At 36.3% G+C, this 20967-nt stretch overlaps 1 protein-coding gene across 5 annotated transcripts in view; it reads left to right on the forward strand.

Annotated features, from left to right (window-relative positions):
• PIGF (phosphatidylinositol glycan anchor biosynthesis class F) overlaps positions 1 to 20967 on the forward strand; it is a 113565-nt gene that overhangs the window by 78547 nt on the left and 14051 nt on the right. For 2 of the 5 annotated variants that reach the window (XM_059134555.1, XM_059134557.1), the window contains exons 2-5: positions 1040 to 1284; positions 2462 to 2553; positions 4229 to 4345; positions 18726 to 18834. In XM_059134555.1, the coding sequence (XP_058990538.1) occupies positions 1057 to 1284; positions 2462 to 2553; positions 4229 to 4345; positions 18726 to 18834 (546 nt within the window). In that variant the 5' untranslated portion in view covers positions 1040 to 1056. Of the gene's footprint in view, positions 1 to 968; positions 1285 to 2461; positions 2554 to 4228; positions 4346 to 18725; positions 18835 to 20967 lie in introns of all 5 variants that reach the window. The other 3 variants (XM_059134554.1, XM_059134559.1, XM_059134558.1) reach the window with 3 other exon arrangements.

Here is a 20967-nt window from a genome sequence, read left to right on the forward strand (position 1 = left end):
TCTTTATATCAAAGAGGCGAGGCTTTGATGTGGCTTTAGTGCTTGGGAGCTTGGGACCTTGGGACCTTGGACCTGTCTCGACACTAACTTGTCTTTGGCTGTTTCCTTATCAGTAGAATATTTGCCTTGGGAAATTACAGAATTATATCAGAACAGTTAGGATAAGGCCTGGACTTGCCCTGTTGTTTTTCTGGAATATTCACCACAGTGGATTATTACTTTAAATTAATAAGGTTCTACTTAATATTAAGTATTGTACCTAACATTAGTATTAACATTACTAAGTAAGTTAGTAACAATACATTATGTATTGTGTTAGGTAATTTATGAATAAACATATACATATAATGAGTATTTTATAGAGACAATGAGAGAAAGTAGACTTTTTCCCTCCTATTTATGATCTACTTTTGATTGGAACTTAGCACGTGTAACAGACATTGTCATTTTGGTATTTCTGGAGCATTGGGATCCCTGAGTTTAGCATAATGTTCTTTGAACTTTCTTGATTACACTGGTCACCGTTTTGAGTATTCAAGTGTGCACTTGGTGTCACTTGTCATTTACCAGAAGATGTTAACTACTGTAATATTAGACAAGGGTCCACAATGATTTTAAAAAAATGCCAACAGTTTGGCTAAAGTGTATTCATGGGGTTCCTAGAATGCATAGATTATACTTCCAGCAAGAGCAAATCATTAATCTGTGCATGTTGTTTTTACCTCTGTGATTTTGGCAAAAAAAGAGAAAGAAAAAAGAAAACAAATCCCTTAATTGGTCCTAGTACACGATCCTTTTACAGAAACCAGTTACAAATATTTAAGGAATTAGTAAATTTGTCCTTTTTAGACTCTGAGACATTTTTGAGCCATATTAGTCTACATGTACATTTATACATATGCATCTTACCATATTCTGAAACTAATACATTGTGCATAGAAAATTGACTTGTTCATGCTTACTTTTAGGCGTTGGAGCATTTAGACAATGGAAAAAATTATTATTGGATATGCTGTTTTCTTAATTTGTTTTTCATTAGCCTCTCAAGAAAACACCATGAAAGATACTGATATCAAGAGACTACTGTATACCCATCTTTTATGCATATTTTCAATTATCCTAAGCATCTTCATTCCATCATTCTTCTTGGAGAACTTCTCAATATTGGAAACACACTTGACATGGTTGTGCATCTGTTCTGTTTTTGTAACTGCCGTCAATCTAGTATTATATTTAGTAGTGAAACCAAATGCATCCTCTAAAAGAAGTTCATTATCATACAAGGTAAGGCTTATTTCTTGATAATTGATTTTTAGATAGGAGTAGTGTTCCTTTTAATAAAAGAATAAAGTATTAGTCAAGTACTTATGGGGTTATTTACTGTGAGTAAAGAGAACCTGATTTTTTATCTTTTTTCAGATCAGTAGCCTGTTATTGCTGGAAGGCTGCCCACAATGTTTGATAGATCCTTTGCCATGCATCATTTGTGGAATTAGGATGTCTTCAGTGGATATTACAGCATTTTGAATCTAGATAGTCATGTTTTAGGTCACCACTGAAGATAAATTCATGACGTAGCAGTCATATCTTAAACTTTATAAGACATTTTATTTTCATTTATTTTTTCCATTTCTGAGAGAAAATGGATTTTTCAGAAATTACAAAATAAGTCTTGTGGTAGCTTTGTTTTGAACATGGCCTTCCTTGACTAAACAGTGTTAAAGTTTTCAGATATCAGAATCTATTTTCTGAAATGTTCACTATCTTATAATACTTGACTATTACTTTAAATTAATAAAGTCTTCCCTTAACATTACTCAATACTATGTGTAGCTCTCTTAGATCATTTAAAACACATTTACTGCTCTATGATTTAAAAACTCACTGTGTCTGTTATAATTAGATCTTCTTGCACTCCAAATCAAGTAGGTCCCACACTGATTTGTAGACATGCAGGTCTTTTTTCATATGCATCATATAGTCACATGAATATGATTTGGGGAATTACTTAATATTATACAGTTTTCCTAGGAATTTTGTTTTTAAATGAAAAAAAAAACTGTAGTCCTTATTTTCTGCAAAGATTTCATGTATCACATAATAAGAATTGTCTGGTGTTTTTTTGAATCATAGTGTTCTGTTGTTGGTAAATACTTTATAAATACTGATTCGTGGTGTAGCTCAGTGCATACCATAGGAACAGAAATGCTTTTTTATTCTAGTGCTGATTGGGAGGGTGGAATATGGGTAGTGATTTGTGACTTGTAGGCTGTTTTGTGGGGCTGTCTGGAGGTCTGTGCACTGTGCACAGGAGATGGAATCTGACTTCAGGCTTCCGAAAGTAAAGAACATTCAACTGTTGCACACATGGGAATAAGTTGTATTTGTAGATAAAGTGGAAGTATTTGCTGTCCTCTAGGCATTGTCTTGAGCCTTCAAATCATTCTCATTTCTTTTTTAGGTAGTGAGGTTTTTGAAATGCTGTATCTACTTTCTTATGTCATGTTTCTTCTTTCATGTCATTTTTGTTCTATATGGAGCACCACTCATAGAGTAAGTCTGAAATTTGTACCTTAAGGCAATTATATTTGAAACACTTGTTTACTGAACAAAGCACTAATTCTGTTTGTGAGGAATGAAAAACCATGGTGTGTTTAACTACCAGATCACAGGAGGATACTGACATCATTGCCCTTTCTTAGTAATGATATTCTTTTAACATTACTTCATAATAAGAATAACTTAATTCATTAAATGCTCCTCTTACCTAGCCTTCTATTACCCCATTGCATGTAGGGGCAGGGAGGTAGATGAGAAACTATTCCAATAAATGTGTGGACCTTGGAACCTCTAAGGGAGCTTACTATAATGATATGTATAAATTAGTTAGAATTAGCATATCAGTTATTAGTAAATATGATTCTGAAGTGCTTGAAGTTTTTCTTAAGAAAATTCCGTAGATTCCTATATTTAATTATTTAATAACCTAATGTTGATAGGGTTTTTTTTTAAGATTTTATTTATTTATTTGACAGAGGGCAGGAAGGTGGGGGGTTGCTGAAGCAGGCCCCCTGCTGAGCAGGGAGCCGGATGTGGGGATGTGGTGGGGATATGGGGCTCCATCCTGGGACTTGGGGATCATGACCTGAGCCGAAGGCAGAGGCTTAACTGACTGAGCCACCCAGGCACCCCTAATGTTGATAGTTTAAGGGCAGAATTTAACTCAACACTGTTTCAAAGCTGACCAGTTTTTTTTTAAAAAAAAAAAACTAGATTCATGAGTATTTCTTATTTAATGTTCATCATAGATTGGGAAACCTTATTTAAAAGTGATTAGTGATCACAGTGAGGTAAGTTGTGACACACAGATACATCTATGTATGTAGTCATATATATTTACACACAGTTGTATATATACACACACTAAATTAACAGGTAGTTCTTTTCTAGAGAGGGGAGGACAAGACCTTTTAATGGGAAATGGTAGTTTCTATTTAATTCATTGTCGAGTAGAATGAGTGTCTTGAGCAGTAGTACTAAAACCAGCAGCATCAGCATTTTATCAAAAGCAAGTTCTCAGACCTCAGAAATGCTATGGGTACAGCTTCCCCAAGCTTTAGTTTATCTCACTTTCCAAGTGGCTCCAGTATAAGCTAGAGTTGAACCAGTGGTTATAGATAAAGTTCCAGAGGAACTTCTTCAGGAAGAAAGTTTATTATCTAAAAATGGGGTTTCTTGCAGTAGAGAGTCTCATATAGATTAGAGGGTATTTAACACTTCTGAACTCTATCATTAAAGCCAGATATTTGGGACACTTGGGTGGCTCAGTTGGTTGAGTGTCTGCCTTCAACTCAGGTCATGATTCCAGGGTCCTGGAATCAAGTCCTGCATCAGGCTTCTTGCTCAGCCGGGAGCCTGCTTCTCCCTCTGCGGGCCACTCCCCCTGGTTGTATGCATGCTCTCTCGCTCTCTATCTCTGGCAAATAAATAAATAAAATCTTTAAAAAAAAAAAAAATGAAGCTAGATATTTGCTAGGTTGTTTTTCATAGCTTGTTTTTCAGTATTAAAATTTTTTGTAATTATCATTTTGGTAGGACTTGTGTTACCTTTCAAAGTAAAGTATAAGAAAATGTTTTCATGTTGGATCTATTTAAGTAACCAAGATTATGTAGTGTACATACACCTTTAATGCTTTTTAAAAATTAATAAAGCTTTTTTTTTTCCTAGGTTGGTGTTGGAAACATTTTTATTTGCAGTTACTTTGTCAACCTTTACTACTGTACCTTGTTTGTGTTTGTTAGGGCCAAACATCAAAGCATGGCTAAGAGTTTTCAGTAGAAATGGGTAAGTTTTAATTTTATATTTTAGTGGAGTTTGAAATTTTAAAAAGTTAATGTAGTATTAATTAATGTACATTAATTAATGTAGCATTTTTCCATTCCTGGATGCTTTCAGATTATTCTATGAGTGTTTTTCAGGACTGTGTTTCTCAGAGATGCCTCAAGGGCCCACCACAGTTGGGAAGTGGGGATAGGGAAGGGGTTATATTACATTTGAGGGGGACTCAAGCAGGTAGAACTAGAGGCTCCTCCTTCCACTTTAGCAAGATCAGCTCTGCTTTTCTTCTGTATGGGAGGATCCCACTTTGCCTTTTGTTTGAAAAAAGGTTTCCACTACCAAAAGAAGGCTTTGAGAACCACTCCTCAGGAATGATTTGTCTCTGTACTAAAATTGCTACAGATAAAATTGCTTCCATACCTCTTACAATGTAGAATTGGGGTCCAAAATTTAAAAATGCTTATTAGTGTAATAACTGTAATTTCTTATTTAGCCTTTTTGGGGGTAAGACTTCTGAGTGCAAGTTTTAGAGGATTTTATTTCCTTAGCAGCCACGTATAAGTATAAATTCAGCACAGCTAAGTTAAAATTTTAGCTTCTACAAAAGCATTGAAACGGTTCGTATCAGAAATGGTTAAATTTAAGTAAGAAAGCCGAAAGCTTATTTGGTGCTCATGATTTTGTCCCATTTATCACCCAGTAGCAAAAATTTCTTGAGTTCTTACTCTGTGCTCCATGCTGTGCAGGCTTTGTGTGGATTCTGAAGTATTAGAATCCACACAAGAAGTTGTATGGTCTGGGCACCTGGGTGGCTCAGTGGGTTAAGCCCCTGCCTTCGGCTCAGGTCATGATCTCGGGGTCCTGGGATCAAGTCCCACATCGGGCTCTCTGCTCAGCAGGGAGGCTGTTTCCCTCTCTCTCTGCCTGCCTCTCCATCTACTTGTGATTTCTCTCTGTCAAAATAAATACATAAAAAAAATCTTTAAAAAAAAAAAAAAGAAGTTGTATGGTCAAGAGACAAGAATAAATCAAACAAACAATATGAGATTAAAATTGTGTAAATCAGATAGTAAGTGCTATTAGAACTCAGAGAGGTAGGAAAGCTGGAAGGAGAATGATCTGTAAAGGATTCGGATCGGGAGTGTGAGATTTGGTGAGATGAAGGGAAAAGGGAAAGACATACGTGATAAGATAATGAAGGAAGCTATAGAAACTGAAGGGAAAGTGATAGTTTTGTAATTTGGAAGGGAACAACCAGTATAGTACAGAGGATGCATGCTAGCTATTAGCTAGGCTCCATGAATTACTGACATTTTCCTTTTGAAATGAATATTGTTTCCCTGCAGAACTGTCTTCTGGTATTGATAAGGTCTCTAGAAAACAAAAGTGCAGTCATTGAAAACTCTTTCCCACATTGTTACCATAGTATTCCTAATGGCATTCATTTCTTTTAGCATTTTAGTTTGAATTTGTTAAGCAGTGAAAACCAGTAGAAACAGTATAGATTTGGATTGGTGATTTATCTAGCTTTGAACTGTGTTTCTGATAATGGCATATTTGGGGGAGACATTATCATCTGATTCTGATTGTGCAGTTAGTTCTGCCATAGTATGGCGTGTGCATTCCTAGGAATCCCTGCACTATGCAAAATTGGACACTAAAAAACACAGAACTTATGGGAAAGGCGGGATTGAGGCATAACACTCAAAACCTCTGACAATAAATCCTAAAAAAAATAGGAACTTAATAAAAATGGTAGTATAGTTTTATTCCTGTTAAATAGTTAAGAAATAGATAAACATTATAATGAATATGGTCCTTTTCTTTGGGAAAAACAAACAAACCTACCTGAAATTTGCTTTTTGGGAGTAGCGTGGGAAGAGTTGCCACTCGTAAGTTATTGTGAAGTTGTAAAGGAGGGTTGTTAGAAATCTGATGGGAAGTTAAGGACTGGATGTGGGAGGTGTGACTCATACACATGAGGGAAACTAAGGGAGCTGGGAGCTGGGGTTTGTTTTGTTTTGTTTTTGTTGTTTTATGTTTCAATTTTTTATTTAAATTCCAGTTAGTTAACATATAGTGTAATATTAGTTTCAGGAGTAAAATTTAGTAATTCATCACTTACATACAGCACCCAGTGCTCCTCACAAGTGTTCTCCTTAATGCCAATCCCCCATATATCCCCCCAACCCTGCCCTGCCCACATCCCCTCCAGCAACCCAGGGAGATGGGTTTTTTAAAAATAGTATTGAGATAAAATTCAAAGACTATGCATACACTTTGCCTATTTAAAGTGTACAGTTCAGTGGTTTTAATATATCCACAAGAGTCTTGCAGCCGTCATCACAGTAAAGTTTAGAATATTTTCATCACCTCAAGAAAAAAAACTTCATACCCTTTAGGTATCACTTCCTTATCCCCTCTCCCCCAGCCCTAAGCAATTACTAATCTCTTTACTGTTTCTGTAGATTTGCCTGTTCTGGACATTCATAAGAATGTTATTATATAAAATACGGTATTTTGTGATTAGCTTCTTTCACTTACCCATAATATTTTCAAGGTTCATTTTGCTTATCCATTCATTAACTGGTGGACATCCATGTTGTTTCTGCATTTTGCTGTTATGACTAAGCAGCTTGTAAGCATTTGTATACAGGTTTTTGTATGGACATAATGTTTTGAGTTTTTTGAGTATGTGCTTAGGAGTGGAATTTCTGGGTCTTATGATAACTTGTTTAATCGTTTGAGGAACTGCCAGTTTTCCAAGGTGGATGCACCATTTTACATTCCACAGCAGGGTATGAAGGCTCCAGTTCTCCTGCGTCCTTGCCAACAGTTGTTATTATCTGCCCTTATGATTATCGCCATCCTAATAGACGTAAATTGTTATCTCCTTGTGTTTTTTATTTCCAATTCCCTACCAGCTAATGATGTCAAGCATCTTTTCATGTGCCTATTAGCAATTACATGTCTTCCTTAGAGAAATATCTCTTCAGATCCTTTGGTTATTTTTGAGTTGGGTTATTGGTCTTTTTTTACTATTAAGTTGTAAGAGTACTTTATATATTCTAAATACAGATCCTTTAGTGTTTACATGATTTGCACATTCTCTCTGTGGGTTATCTTTTCACTTTCTTCATTGGGTCCTTTGAAGCACAAATGATTTTAATTTTGATGAAATCTTATTTATCAGTTTTTGTCTTTTGTTGCTTGTGCATCTTTAAGGGTCCTATCTAAAAATCCATTGCCAGATCCACGGTCATAAAGATTTACTCCTATGTTTTCTTCCAAGAGTTTTATAGTTTTAGGATTTACATTTGGGTCTTTAGTCCATTTTGTATTAGTTTTCATATACAGTGTGAGGTAAGGGTCTACTTTCATTCTTTTGCATGCAACTCACCAGTTATCCCAGCACCTTTTGTTGAAAAGGCTATTCTCCACCTTTCAGGGATTTGGGCATCCTTGTCAAAAATCAGTTGATCATAAACACATGATCTTTCTTTGTTTTTCCATTGACCTATATGTCTATCCTTATGTCAGTACACCACTGTTTTGATTATGTGATAGATGTTTGGGGGATGTGCACATTTTATGTGTTCATACACTGCTAAGTGCCATTGGGTGAAGTTTTTATGTCTTCACTTAGACATTTTCAGGTGAAATTTTTCAGGTGAAATTGCTCATATTGTTTTTTCAATTTTTCAGGTGAAATTGCTCATATCGTTACCTAATATATCAGTCAAACTGGAACAAATTTGCATGTTCAAAATAAGCATTATAGCAGAACTGGCTATATATATATATATATAAATGCCTAATATTTTAAAATTAAAAAAAAATCAAACTTCAAAACTCGAGAGAAACAGAGAAACTACCCTTCTCTTAGTAACTTACCACAAATTTAATATGTATATATTTTCTAATTCTGCTTTAACCCTATTTCTACATTTAGCCTGAACTATACCTTGCATCATGCCTGTTATTTTTGGCTGGGTTAAAAAGAGCTTTTTAAAAACTTTATTATAAAATTCAACTTTTGGATACTTTGAGATTTGCAGAATTAATTTGTTGTCACCTTGTTTTTGTACCCGTTGGCACTTTATCCCTTCTCAGAAGGATCTATAACAAAGTAAAACTAAAAATTATAGGAAGGGGAATACCATTTTCCGGCTAGCAAGCAAACTGACAAAGATCTGTGAGTTTCATAATACATAGTGTTAAAGGTTTGGGGAGGTAGTGCCAATGGGAATACAAATTTGTTCAAGCTCTGTGAAGGGCAGTTTGGTAATATCTGTAAAAATAAAAATACCCATCTTTGACCTAGCAGTTCCACTTCTAGGATCTTATGCACTAGGTATATTTTCATACCTACAAAATATTGAATGTGTAAGATTACTCATTGTAGCTTTGAAAACAGCTTAAATATCCTTTAATAAGGGGTGGGTTATGTTAAATTTAATGTAGCTAAAGAACAACAACAACCCAACCATTTCTTTATTTACTGATACGCTGTTAAGTGGAAAAAAGCATGGTGAAGAAATGTATGTAGGATGCTACCATTTATGTAAAAAGTGGGCAGGAGAAAATAGATAGACCTGTGTATCTTTGGAAGAATACATGAGAAACTGATAAAAATACTGGTTATCTCTGGGGAGGGAGTCTGAGAAGCTAGGGGACCAGCTCAGAAGACTTTGCACCAACTAACTACTCTTTGGTGTCTTTTGAAATTTAAACCATAGTAATATAGTACCTAGTCAAAATGAAAATTATAATAGGTTAGGTTTTGGCATATTAAGCTTATTTGGGGAGTATTGAAAGTTAGGCCTGTATCAAGAAGTTTTTAGATTTCTTTTATGCCACCTAAACTTCGGTAGACTGCAAAAATAGCCTTCGAAAATTTCTAACATGCAACAAGATAATAGCTCAGTTGCTGGAGGTCTGTAGCTAAAAACAATCAGTTTGTAATATGAAACAGTTAACATCACACAGGGAGGGGCATGAAATAGTAATGTGCAGAAGTAACAACTTTTAAAGCATGGTCATGTATCTTTTTTTTTTTTTTTTAAGATTTTATTTATGTATTTGTCAGAGAGAGTGAGCACAGGCAGACAGAGTGGCAGGCAGAGGCAGAGGGAAAAGCAGACTCCCTGCTGAACAAGGAGCCTGATGTGGGACTTGATCCTAGGACGCTGGGATCATGACCTGAGCTGAAGGCAGCTTCTTAACCAACTGAGCCACCCAGGCGTCCCAAGCATGTTCATGTTTCTTATAGCATTTAAATTTCACAGCATTCTGGTAAGATACTTCTGTTTTCACATTTTTCTTGGTGAAGATACTGGAAAGCTGACAGGTTTAGTGATTTGCCCAAGCCCTGGAATAGCCAGTAAGCAGTAGAGCTGGGACTTGAATGCAGATCATCTGATAGGACAGAAGGTTTTAGAAGACCACACTGAGGGTCAGAAAATGAACTCCTGCCTTCTCTTTGTAGTGGCCCAAGTGATCTTAGAGAAGCTATTCATTTAACTGCAGAGATCCTCATGTGCAATACTGTTAGAATACTAATAAACCACTTCTCAGGGTTATTATCAGAACTGAGTGAGATAAATGAAATCAAATAGCAAATGCTTAAGAAATGTTTGTCGAATGGATTAACAAATGTCAGGGAGCATTTTTATATTTCATTCTTCCAATCCTGGCTGCTGTTTGTCTTAGTACCTCTTCCTGGTTTAGGTAGCAGACCAAGGAGTACAGGGCATGGACAACCATGGAGAAGGAGGAAATTTTTTCAGTTGGTTTAATGTAAAATTAATTTGAGCTTTGTCATGAGAGAGCAACTTAAATCTTCATGTCTCCATCATCCCAGGCGATAGTTCAGTTTCTTCCCTAGCATTTTTATCACACTTTAAGAATTTCGCATAGAAAGCATGTCAAATTTTGAATGAATTAAGGGAACAGTTAATTTGATAGGTTAACTTGTTTAATGTTAGTGTTGGTCTTCTTAAATGTTCACCGTTAGGCAAAAATATTTTTAAAATGCAAAGATCTGGTGGTTCTGAAGTGATAATATGAAATACATATACAACTTGTATATTATTTCAGAATTGCCCCAGTACACAGTTAGCATTATTTATATTGAGTCACAACTTTGGTTTCAGAGAATTGGAGGTTATACTAACAGGAATAATACATTTTGTTTCTACTCGATAATTATTTACAACAGAAATTAAAGTTCTGATTTGAAGTCCTTATGCTCTAGTTCTAATTCATTAAAAGTTCATAAAATACTTTGATTAAAGATTTTAGGGCTTTAAATATTTTTATCCTTTATCCTATGTCTTAGCCTATAAAACACAGAAGCGTTTTTTTGTTTTGTTTTGGTATTACTGAAATATGACTAAAATGTTCAGAACGAACAGGCCAGTTTTGAATTGGGCTTACATCTTGCTCGGTATGGAATCAATATAAGTGTTTTATACTTTTCTATGCAAAATAAGTACTATATCCAAATTGTTTATTTATTTGCATGATTAATATTGAAGATGATAACCCAGTGAAGACTGAGAAATATAAAAGCTTTGATCCTGAGAACTGTGTAGGAATTCTGTCCCAAGAGTTCTGTTGCTGTTGAGATTTAATACTTAACTAAATGACATAAATGACACTATTTAACAAGATTTTTCCTTAAAGTAAATAATGAAGTTATTCTATATTAAAAAAATACAAAGGAATGCTATTTTAAAGAAACCTGAAGGTAGAAAAATAATTTGGTCTCTTCTGCCAACTTCTATTTGGTATTTATTACTGAGCATACTTAATGTGACTAGTATAATTCAGTTTGTTACCTTGCTGTTATAATTATTGTGGGGTTTTTTCCTTTTGTAGACTTTCTTACAAAAGAAAGTAATATTCTGACTACCTTAAACCTATATTTTTCATTGGAATTCGCTTTTTGATTTATCAGTTCTTTTATGCTGCTTTTGGCATGTTTTAGCTTATGATCTGACCACTTTTGGTGAACTGAAAAACTTGAATTTCTGAATAGGTTCCTGAATTTGTGGTTATCTTGCCAAGATCAAGATAGTAAGACTTGTTTGTTTAGATAAAGACAGGCATTTTTGGTCATCTTTCATGGTAATCGATTTTATGTTGAAAAAACTACCGAGGACATTTAAAATGACCAAAAATTTATACATTATTTAAAAAGGATAATTTAGCCATGATAAGGCATGAAAATTTAGTGGCAAAGAGGCACTGGTTTTAATATTCATTCAGTAGGGGAGTCAAGTTCTGTAAATTATCTCTAGCCACCAGGAAGAGTTATGTGGGGTCTCCTTTTTAGATGAAGAGCTGAATAGTTAAAAGATCAGCTCCATTTGAAGAAGCATTGTTTTGATGTCGGTCTATCTAAGCCACAGTGCTCACTGTTCGTTACCCCAGGCACCTGATACAATGTCTAGAACATAGTAAGCATTCAGCATGGTCATTTCAATTAATGTTTGATAGGATGCATTTCAGTGGAGGCAAATAATATGGACAGTTACTTGCAGCTCGTTGTTACGAAGATTGATCTGTAATATTGTTTCAGTTTTCAAGTTTGTCCACAGGGTAGTGAGCCATTTATTCTAGTCTCAGCCCTCTTGACTATGTATACATTCCTTAACTATGAAAAAATTAACCCCGGAACATAGAATTTAGATGACTTTGTCATGGAAACTTACAGAAGGGGAATAAACCAGTGTCAGCACTGCTATAAATTAGTTAATAGAAAAGAATTTATTTTTAATCTTGTTTATTACAAAAGAATATATAATGTAAAAACGCAAATAATAGAAAAATATAGAAGGCTAAAGATCCTATAATCCTATCAGAGAAGCAACCATTGCGACAGATTTTAGTCTAAGCTTGTCCACAAGTATCACATATTTGCAGTTTATACTATCACTGCTTTATAACTTCTTTTTTAACTTTTTAAGAACATTGCTAGCTGTATGTGTGTATAATCTACCTCTACCTCTTCTAGCATAATGTCCTTAGTATATCTTCATCCTTAAGTAAGAATACTGCCATTTATATTGGTTTCAACAATCGGGAAACTGATTATCTGATAGAGATTGTATGGTTCTAGACACAGACAGTCAAAGTGTAACTGTGCTTCTCACTGAGTCTCCTTGTTCTTAGCCTCAGGCTGTTATAAGCTAATCACTGGGAGAGAGCAGGGAATCACCATGATTTAATTAGTCTGACCATCAGGGGTGAGATGAATGTTGGGCAAGCATCCCCTGTACCGTGGTTTATTTAATTTCCTACTGAAGATTATTTTCAAGTTTTCAGGATTTTAAATAATGCTATTCTGACATCTCTGTACCATATAATTTTATATACTTGTACAATAGTTTCAGTAGACTAGATTCCTGGTGTGGAATTCCTAGATCAAAAGAAGTTGACAGGGACTGCCCAGCTAAAGTTTTGATTTGAAGAATATGAACTTAACCTACCAATAGAGTGCTGTTTCCCTAATTCCCAGTCAGGGCTGTTTCCTTTTTAACAATTTATGAGGGCTGCTGCCTACTGGGCTCTGCCAAGGGGCCAGACTGCTACCACTGTAGCTTCATCTGATTTCTAATGGGATGCATAAGCTCTGGTTAGAAATTTTGGGAAGTTTGATCTGTCGAGCAATTTATTAAGTTTCAACAGAATATTACTGATTAAATTGCACAGATAGCATTTCCCTTATGTTGTCTCCCTGCTTCCATTCTTTTCTTCTGCCTCAGGTTGCAGAAAACTGAGTAGTGAATAACATCCGATCCTCAAATGCAGCTTCAAGACAGGAAAAATTGGTGCTATTTAAGTTGGGAAGACAGTTTTAAAGATAATTCACTCATTGTATCTGAGCAAATATGTAGTGTGGGCAGTGTGCCCATGCAAAGTGTGAGCAAGATGAAAAGAAATGGCACGGCAACCATAAAAACACATTGTAGAATAGTAAGAAAAAGGCACGTGGAAGACCAAAGAATCCAGTCTGGAAGAAGATAGTACCCAGGGGAAAAAAACAAACTCTACACGGTTTATCATAGAAAAGTGTCATTAAGAGCATAAATTCAATAAAAGCTCAAAGATAAGATGATGGGAAAAAATGAGGTGGAGAAGGAGATTGCAGAATTAAGGACATAAAATGAGAATCCAAACCACACACCACAGGTCATAAATTAGAAACAGACAAATTAAGAAATCAAGTTCTAGCTTGGAAGAAAGGTTTGAGCCAATCAGAATGAAAGAGGGGAAGAATAAAGCAGTTAGAAAAGAAATGATAAATGCAGAGAACAAAGGAGATGAACTTAAGACTAGCTACTGTTCCTAAAATAACAAAACAGGAAGTAATTCAGATTTGATGGAAGACAGCTTCCCCAAATGAAGGAATCGTGCAGTTTGCACATTAAGGGGACTCATTACATTAAAAAAAGTAGTTACAAATTAGGGTTACAGTGAACAAAATGGGAGCATTATAAAAGTAATATAAGCAATAGAAGTTAGACAGCGGAGGAAGGGAAGATGGAGTAAATACAACTCTACCCCCACCTACTCTGGCTGGCCCCAGATCCTACAGCTATTTGGTACGGTCTCTTCAGGGAATGGGGATTAAATGAAATTCTGCGTATTGAATGATGAATCCTCACATGCCTATTCCTTTTCACTCCTTTGGCCCAGAATACTGACAGCCAGGCTAGGCGGGGTATAGAAAAGTACTTTCAGGGGAAAAAAAAACAGCACAAAAGAAAAACCTACAGTTCCTGACATTTGAGGGTTCTCTGAAAGGCAGGGTTCCTATTCACTCCCTGGTACAGTGAATCCCACCAGGAGACTCATGCTGCTCATGCACAGTGAACATCTAGTCATCTGTTTAGTGTGCTTCTTTGTTGTTGTTGTTGTTTTTTTTTTAGACATACCTTTATTCAGATACAACTTCATACCATAAAACCCATCATTTCAAGTATACAATTCGGTGGTTTTTAAGTATAGACACAGCTTTGTAACCATCACCACAACCTAATTTTAGAACATCTTACCATGCCAAAAAGAAACTCTGCCCATTAGCAGTCCCCCTCCTACCCACCCTGGCACACCCCCTCACCCCCTTCCCAGGCAACCACTAAAATACTTGCTGTCTCTCTAGATTTGCCTGTTCTGAACAGTTCGTAGAATGAGAAATGAACAATCACTAGGTGTTTCAGGCACACCTCTAAAGTGAAATGCAGAAATGAAAACAAAAAAGAAACTCAGTAGAAACAAAGGTGATATAAAAACCAGAAGATAATTCTAAAAAATGTCTGTTGTTTTATATCCATAAGACATGAACAGGATACAGTCAAAAGGAATATTCAGGGAACAAGAAGGCTCTTGGAAATTAAAAAATATGAGAGAAAAAAATTCAACAGAAATAGAGACAAAAAGTTAAAAATTTCCTTTAATCAAACAGAAAAGGCAAAAATATGGAAAATGGATTAAAAGGTTAAAAAAAAAAATCAGAGGGCTAATTCCAAATGGTAGTATTCCCAGCAAAAGAGTAAGAAAAAGACAATCTTAAGGTATCTGGGCAATCTTAAGGTATTAAAAAGAAAATGCCAAGAACCAAAAGACTTGACATTATTGATTAAGAAGGCCCATGGGTTTCCAGCGTCCTGGCTGAAAAGACACCCACTCCAAGACATAGGGTTGTGAAATTTTAGATGACCCAGAGTTACGAGAAAATTCCCAAGGCTACCAGAGAGGACAGTGGAGGGAGGAACATCTTACCTGGAGAGGAGTGGGAGCCAGAATGTCTGAACTTTTCATGTGGGAAACAGAAAATAATGGACCAATCCCTTCAAAATTCTGAGGCAAAATGATTTTCAACAGTTACGGTCAAGTGCTTTTTAGACTTTAAACAATCTTTAAAATCTATTTTACCCTTTCTCAGGAATCTACTGAAGGAGATACTTTAAAAAAAGTCAAGAAAAATGAGAGTATAAGTAAGTCTTGGGAGTTTAGGAAGCAGGACACCAAAAAGCATTGAGAGAGGCAAAGGGAATTCACAGGATGATGGTGTAGGGAACTTACAGGACAGCAGCTATGCCTGAGGCCTAGGGAGCGGCCAGTCCAGCTGGGAGCAGGTGAGATGCCTCCAAAAAGAAAGACAGAAGGAAAACAGAGCACAAACAAGTATTTAGAGGTGATGTTTAGTTTTTTTGGAATATTTGAGGATGGTTTAGTGACAGGTACATAAACAAATGGAGGATAAAGCAAGGCAGTTCTTAACATCCAAAGAACATGAAAAAATTACTATAAAAAAAGAAATGTGACTGGTTTACTATGTGGTTCAGCTGTTTTGAACATTTTCATGACCGTAATGATGTAGATACTTTGCTGTTGTTTCAGCCAAGAGGAAGTGTTACCATGCAGGAGGGATGGTGATTCAGGGAGAGATGAGTATGTGTTCATTGAAGGCTTGTGGGGAAAGGGTACTACGTCCTCTACTTCCAGTGTAGAAAGCAGGGAGTAACTACATCTTGAAAAGTCTATACCTAATGTATGATCTTTGCATTTTGAGATACATAGAAGAAACAGTGAAGAGTTTACAGTTTCTGCCTTGGAAGCAGAAATCAGGAAGGACTAGAGAGGGGTGTAGGGAGGGATTGGTAGTAGGTGTCACCCTCTGACTGTGATCTGGGACCTTGAAGGTGTTGATATGTATTATGATTTTGATGAATATTAAATTTTAATTTTACAAAGATATGTTACAGAGTTTTTCTATTTTTAAAACTAGGTCTTAGGTCCATTTTTAAAAATATTTATTATGTGTGAGATCATAACCCCTTTGGATACATCAAACAAAATAGAGGACAGCTTCTTACGTGTTTACACATTTTGTAAATGATGGCCTCAGTGTGCTATAAAAATGAAAAATGTGCAGGCATGGATCTTGCCCCTTAGCCCAAGGAACTTGGAGCTTAGATGTTAGATAAGCTGTGTACTGGACCCTTGATGAAGCATAGCTCTGATCATATCTCCCTTGATTTAAAACCTTCAGTGGCTTCTTTAGTGTGACTTTTCAGGTTTTTCCAAAATCCTAACCCTAAATCTACCCTAATAAGATACTGCGTCACACCCACTAAGGTGGCTGGTTTCAGTAATAACAAGAATTAGCAAGGATGGGGCGAAATTGGAATTCTTAGACATTGCGAGTGGCAATATAAGACGGCTCAGCTGCTTTGGAAAACAGCCTGGCAGTTCCTTTAAAAGGTTAGACATAGTTGTCATACGACCCAGCAATGCCTTTTCTTACTGTATCCCCAAGAAAAATCAGAACATATGTCCACACAAAACTTGTGTGTGACTATTTATAGTAGCATTATGCATAGTGGCCAGAAAGAACAACTCTAATGTCCCAGGAAGTGATGCATGGGAAAAATAAATGTGATTATATCCATATAATACATTATTATTTGGAAATAAAAAAGAAGGAAGCATGCTGCAAAGTGGATGGATCTTGAAAAATTATGCTAAGTGAAAGAAGCCAGTCACAGAAGACCATGTTTGATTCCATGTATACGAAATGTTCAGAATAGGCAAATCCATGGAGACAGATAGTAGATTAATGGTAGCCTGGGGCTAGAGGGAAGGGAAAATGGGGAGTGATTGCTAACAGGTAAAAGGGTGTTTTGGGATGATGGTTGCACAGCTGTAAATACACTGAAAAACATTGGGTTGTGCACTTTAAATGTGTGAATTCTATGGTTGGGGAAAGGTTATCTGGGGCAGATTTTCACTGTATTCAGCGAAGATCTTATTTTTTAAAATCCTCTCACCTACTTTTCCAGCCTTGTTTCGTCGTCTTCACTCAGCCTCAACCAATCTTACTTTCCTTCTTTCTACCTGCGAGGCTTTCTCCAGTTCATCAAGCCCACATGCCACTGGTTCTTCCAGTTCTGGCGGAACTTCCTCTTCCACAAAATGGAAGAAGTAAACCCCTCCCAGCAGAAAGTAAACCTGGCTCGCAACCGCTCCCAAACTTTAGGTCTCTAGACACATTATGTATTGCAACATACAGGAGTTGTGTGTTAAGTGAAAACTAGCCAACATTTGACAGCCACAGATGGTCAAAAATAACCCTAGGAAATCCTTTAAATTGCCCAAACAGTACAGTTACCTCTTTACATTAAACTCATCAGTTTTTTTTTCCCCTCCGAGATTGAAACAGCTCTCTTGTTGAATGCTAGCTAAAGAAATTGACTTGCATTTTTAGGTGTTATATAAAATAAAAAAGAACAATAACAATTGCCTAGAAAGTAATGTGAATTTGGGCCTATGGCGATTGGCTCCAGTCTTCTTCCAGAAAATCGATTTCAAGAGCTGAAGTTCTTATCTTTTGTAGGGTGGGGGAGGGGCAGTAATGAGAGAGACAGTTGATGGAGGGATTGGCTTATGAACTGACGTGTCATTTGGGGCTACTTTAATTCAGTGTATATTTTATGTGTCTGGCCTGTTTCTAATGAAAGAAATCCTCTAACAAAACAGATGTCTTCAGTAATTCCCACACTTGCTGGAAGAAGAAACTGCTTCTCATAAACTTGATAATAAGTCAACCTTGCATTTTAAACACCTGAATATTTGGAACCCGATGTACTACATTGTGGTGGGGTTTTACTTTTCTGTAACCAGACTCGTGCTCCACATGGCTGAGTGGTCACACTCTGAGGGGCAGAGAATGGCAGAATTGTGTCTTTCCACCTTTATATTCTAAGATACACACTTAATAAATAAGAATGGTAGGCAGAATTGCTGGATCTTTTGAAATCTTTTGTTCTTTCTCTACCCCTCCCCCACCAAATAGAGTTGATCTGTTTAAATGAAATGTGCCATAGGAAAGACTAGTTGAGTACTAGTATAGCTGTTAAACAAGGCAAAACAAAATAGCAAAACTGGGTTTATAACATGATTCATTTTAATTTTGATAAAGGATGTATACATTTATGCATATTTCATTCCAAACATATTTGTGCATGAATAAAGTATGTCTGGAAGGATATGTACTCTGTTGGTAATCACAGCTGCCACTGGGAAGAGGAACCAGAGTTGATAAGGATAAGGGTGGGAGGAAGACTTAGCTTTCATTGCAAATGCTCTTTCCGATTGTTTGACTCTCACCATGTGTACATACTACCTTTCCAACTGAAAAACATTTATATCATCTTCCTAATTGGTTGTTAATAGTTCAGGGTTAAGTAGATGTCAATTTGAGCTGGTTGTTAAATGAACAGAACCTGTATGTGTAGTGTTATTGGCACTACTATTTGATTCTCTAGCAGCTAAGAGAGATACCACCAGTGATTTACATATTTGTGTTTTACAGAGTTACATCCATTTGGGAGAACAGTCTTCAGATCACTACAATTTCTAGCTTTATAGGAACATGGCTTGGAGCCTTTCCTATTCCACTCGATTGGGAGAGACCATGGCAGGTTGGTTTCAGCTGCTTAAAGCAACAAAATAAACGGACAGTGATGGTAAAACTGATGAAGCTAACCAGTATGTCTGTATAAATTGTGTTATTCGGTTAGGTAGGGATCCAGTTCCCTCTGTCGCCGTAATCTAGGTGATTTCGTACTGGCCCCAGGGCCCATAAGCATCTGGATCAGCCCTGTTCTGTTTTCCAGGCACTGTTTTCTACATGCATGGGTGAATAAATAAGCTTGCTTGTGTTATTTATAGGAGTCTTTAAAAAACAGAATAGAAGTTATAGGAATTTCCTGTTTTCAACTTTGATACTCATTGCCTTTGTGGTCTTAGATGCGTATCTTCTTAATTTGATTTATGGCCAAGTTGAATGTTGATTTTGAAGTATTTTTTAAAAGCATAGAGCAAAGTCAGTTTTGAAATAGGGGTACGTGATGTTGAAGGAAGCTCATGAACATCAGGTTTTTTAATTCCGATCACTGTAGGATATAGCTAATAAGCTAGATAAAGCACTATGAGGTAAGTGTTCTTTTTATTCCCATTTTACAGATGAGGAAACTGATTCCCAGAGGATATGTATTATTTCCAAGATCACTGACCTAGTAATGAATATATCTTTGTCTACATTTTTAGTGACTTCTGTAGTATGCCATTATATAGTTAACCCTAAGTTAGTTTAACAGATTCACTACTGATCTTTTAGGTTATTGCCAGTATTTCACTGTTCTAGATACCTTTGAATCTATATTTTCATGCATTTTTCAATTATTTTCTCAAGATAATCTCCCAAGTGGAATTGTAGTATTAAAAACTAAATATGCGAGTGAAATAAGTCAAGCAATGAGAGTCAGTTTTCATATAGTTTCACTTATTTGTGGAGTATAACACAGAGGACATGGGGAGATGGAGAGAAGGGAGTTGAGAGAAATTGGAGGGGGAGATGAACCATGAGAGACTATGGACTCTGAAAAACAATCTGAGGGTTTTGAAGGGGCGGGGGGAAGGAAGGTGGGTGAGCCTGATGGTGGGTATTATGGAGGGCATGTACTGCATGGAGCACTGGTACACTGAAAAGAAATTCAAAAATTAAAATTTTTTAAAAAAATTAAAAAAAAACTAAATATACTTTCTTTTTTCAACACAAAGAACATGGTTTTCTATATCAAAGACAGTATGTATTTATTTAGAAAATTTAAGCAACATCAGTAATTATAAAGAAGAAAGTAAAAATTATCAAGTATCTAACCACCCAGAGGCAACCCTCATTTCATTTGCATTTTGGTGATAATTTGTGCAGTTCTTTCTCCGTATGTATAACTATAATATATATGTCATTTTAACACCCTGTCCACAGTCACTTCATTGCTAAATCAAAGAAAGACTTTGAAGACTGCTGTCGGGACTTCTCTGAGCACTAACTCACTGGAAACACTTTCCCTGCTTGAAACTCTTTTCTTGACTTTCTGCAACAGCTTCTTTTGGACCATCTCTTCCTAAAACAGCAGTATTCCCTTGATTTCCAGCATCTTTGTTCTCACTCTCCCTGCACGATCTCCTCTGCTGGCCATGATCGCAATTAAAATATGGCTACTGAAGCCCAAAGCTTTATTTCCTTCTCCCCTTCCCCGACTTAAAAATGCAGCAGGGTGTTCCTCTTTAGGCTCCATAATCACCTTAAACTTAACATGCTTAAAATTTGGCTTTTTCTCTCTCCCCCTGTAATGTAAAGAGCACTCTCATTTACACATTCACTTGAGTCAGAAACCTGGGAGTCATCCTTAATACCTCCTTCTCCTTAACAGCTCAGGTTGAACTGGTCACTGGTCCTTTTGATTTTAGTTTAGTGTTTTTTTGTTTTGTTTTGTTTTTTTTCACATCTCTTGGATCTGACTTCTCTCCATTTACATTTAATTCTCTAATGTGTACAAGTGTCTCTCATCTTGTTTGTGTCTTCCCTGCAACCACTCTTTACATAGCAAAATACACACCTGACCCTGTTGTTTCTCCCACTCAGCAGCTTCCAGTGACTTCCTCACTGCTTGCCTTGAATAAAAGCAGGAGTCCTTTGGTATAATTTATAAGGTGTGATCTTTCTTCTACTAAGATGTGTCATACGTGTTATTCAGCTCCCAGCTCTT

Source organism: Mustela lutreola, chromosome 9 (assembly GCF_030435805.1).
Source record: "Mustela lutreola isolate mMusLut2 chromosome 9, mMusLut2.pri, whole genome shotgun sequence".
Lineage (NCBI taxonomy): Eukaryota > Metazoa > Chordata > Mammalia > Carnivora > Mustelidae > Mustela > Mustela lutreola.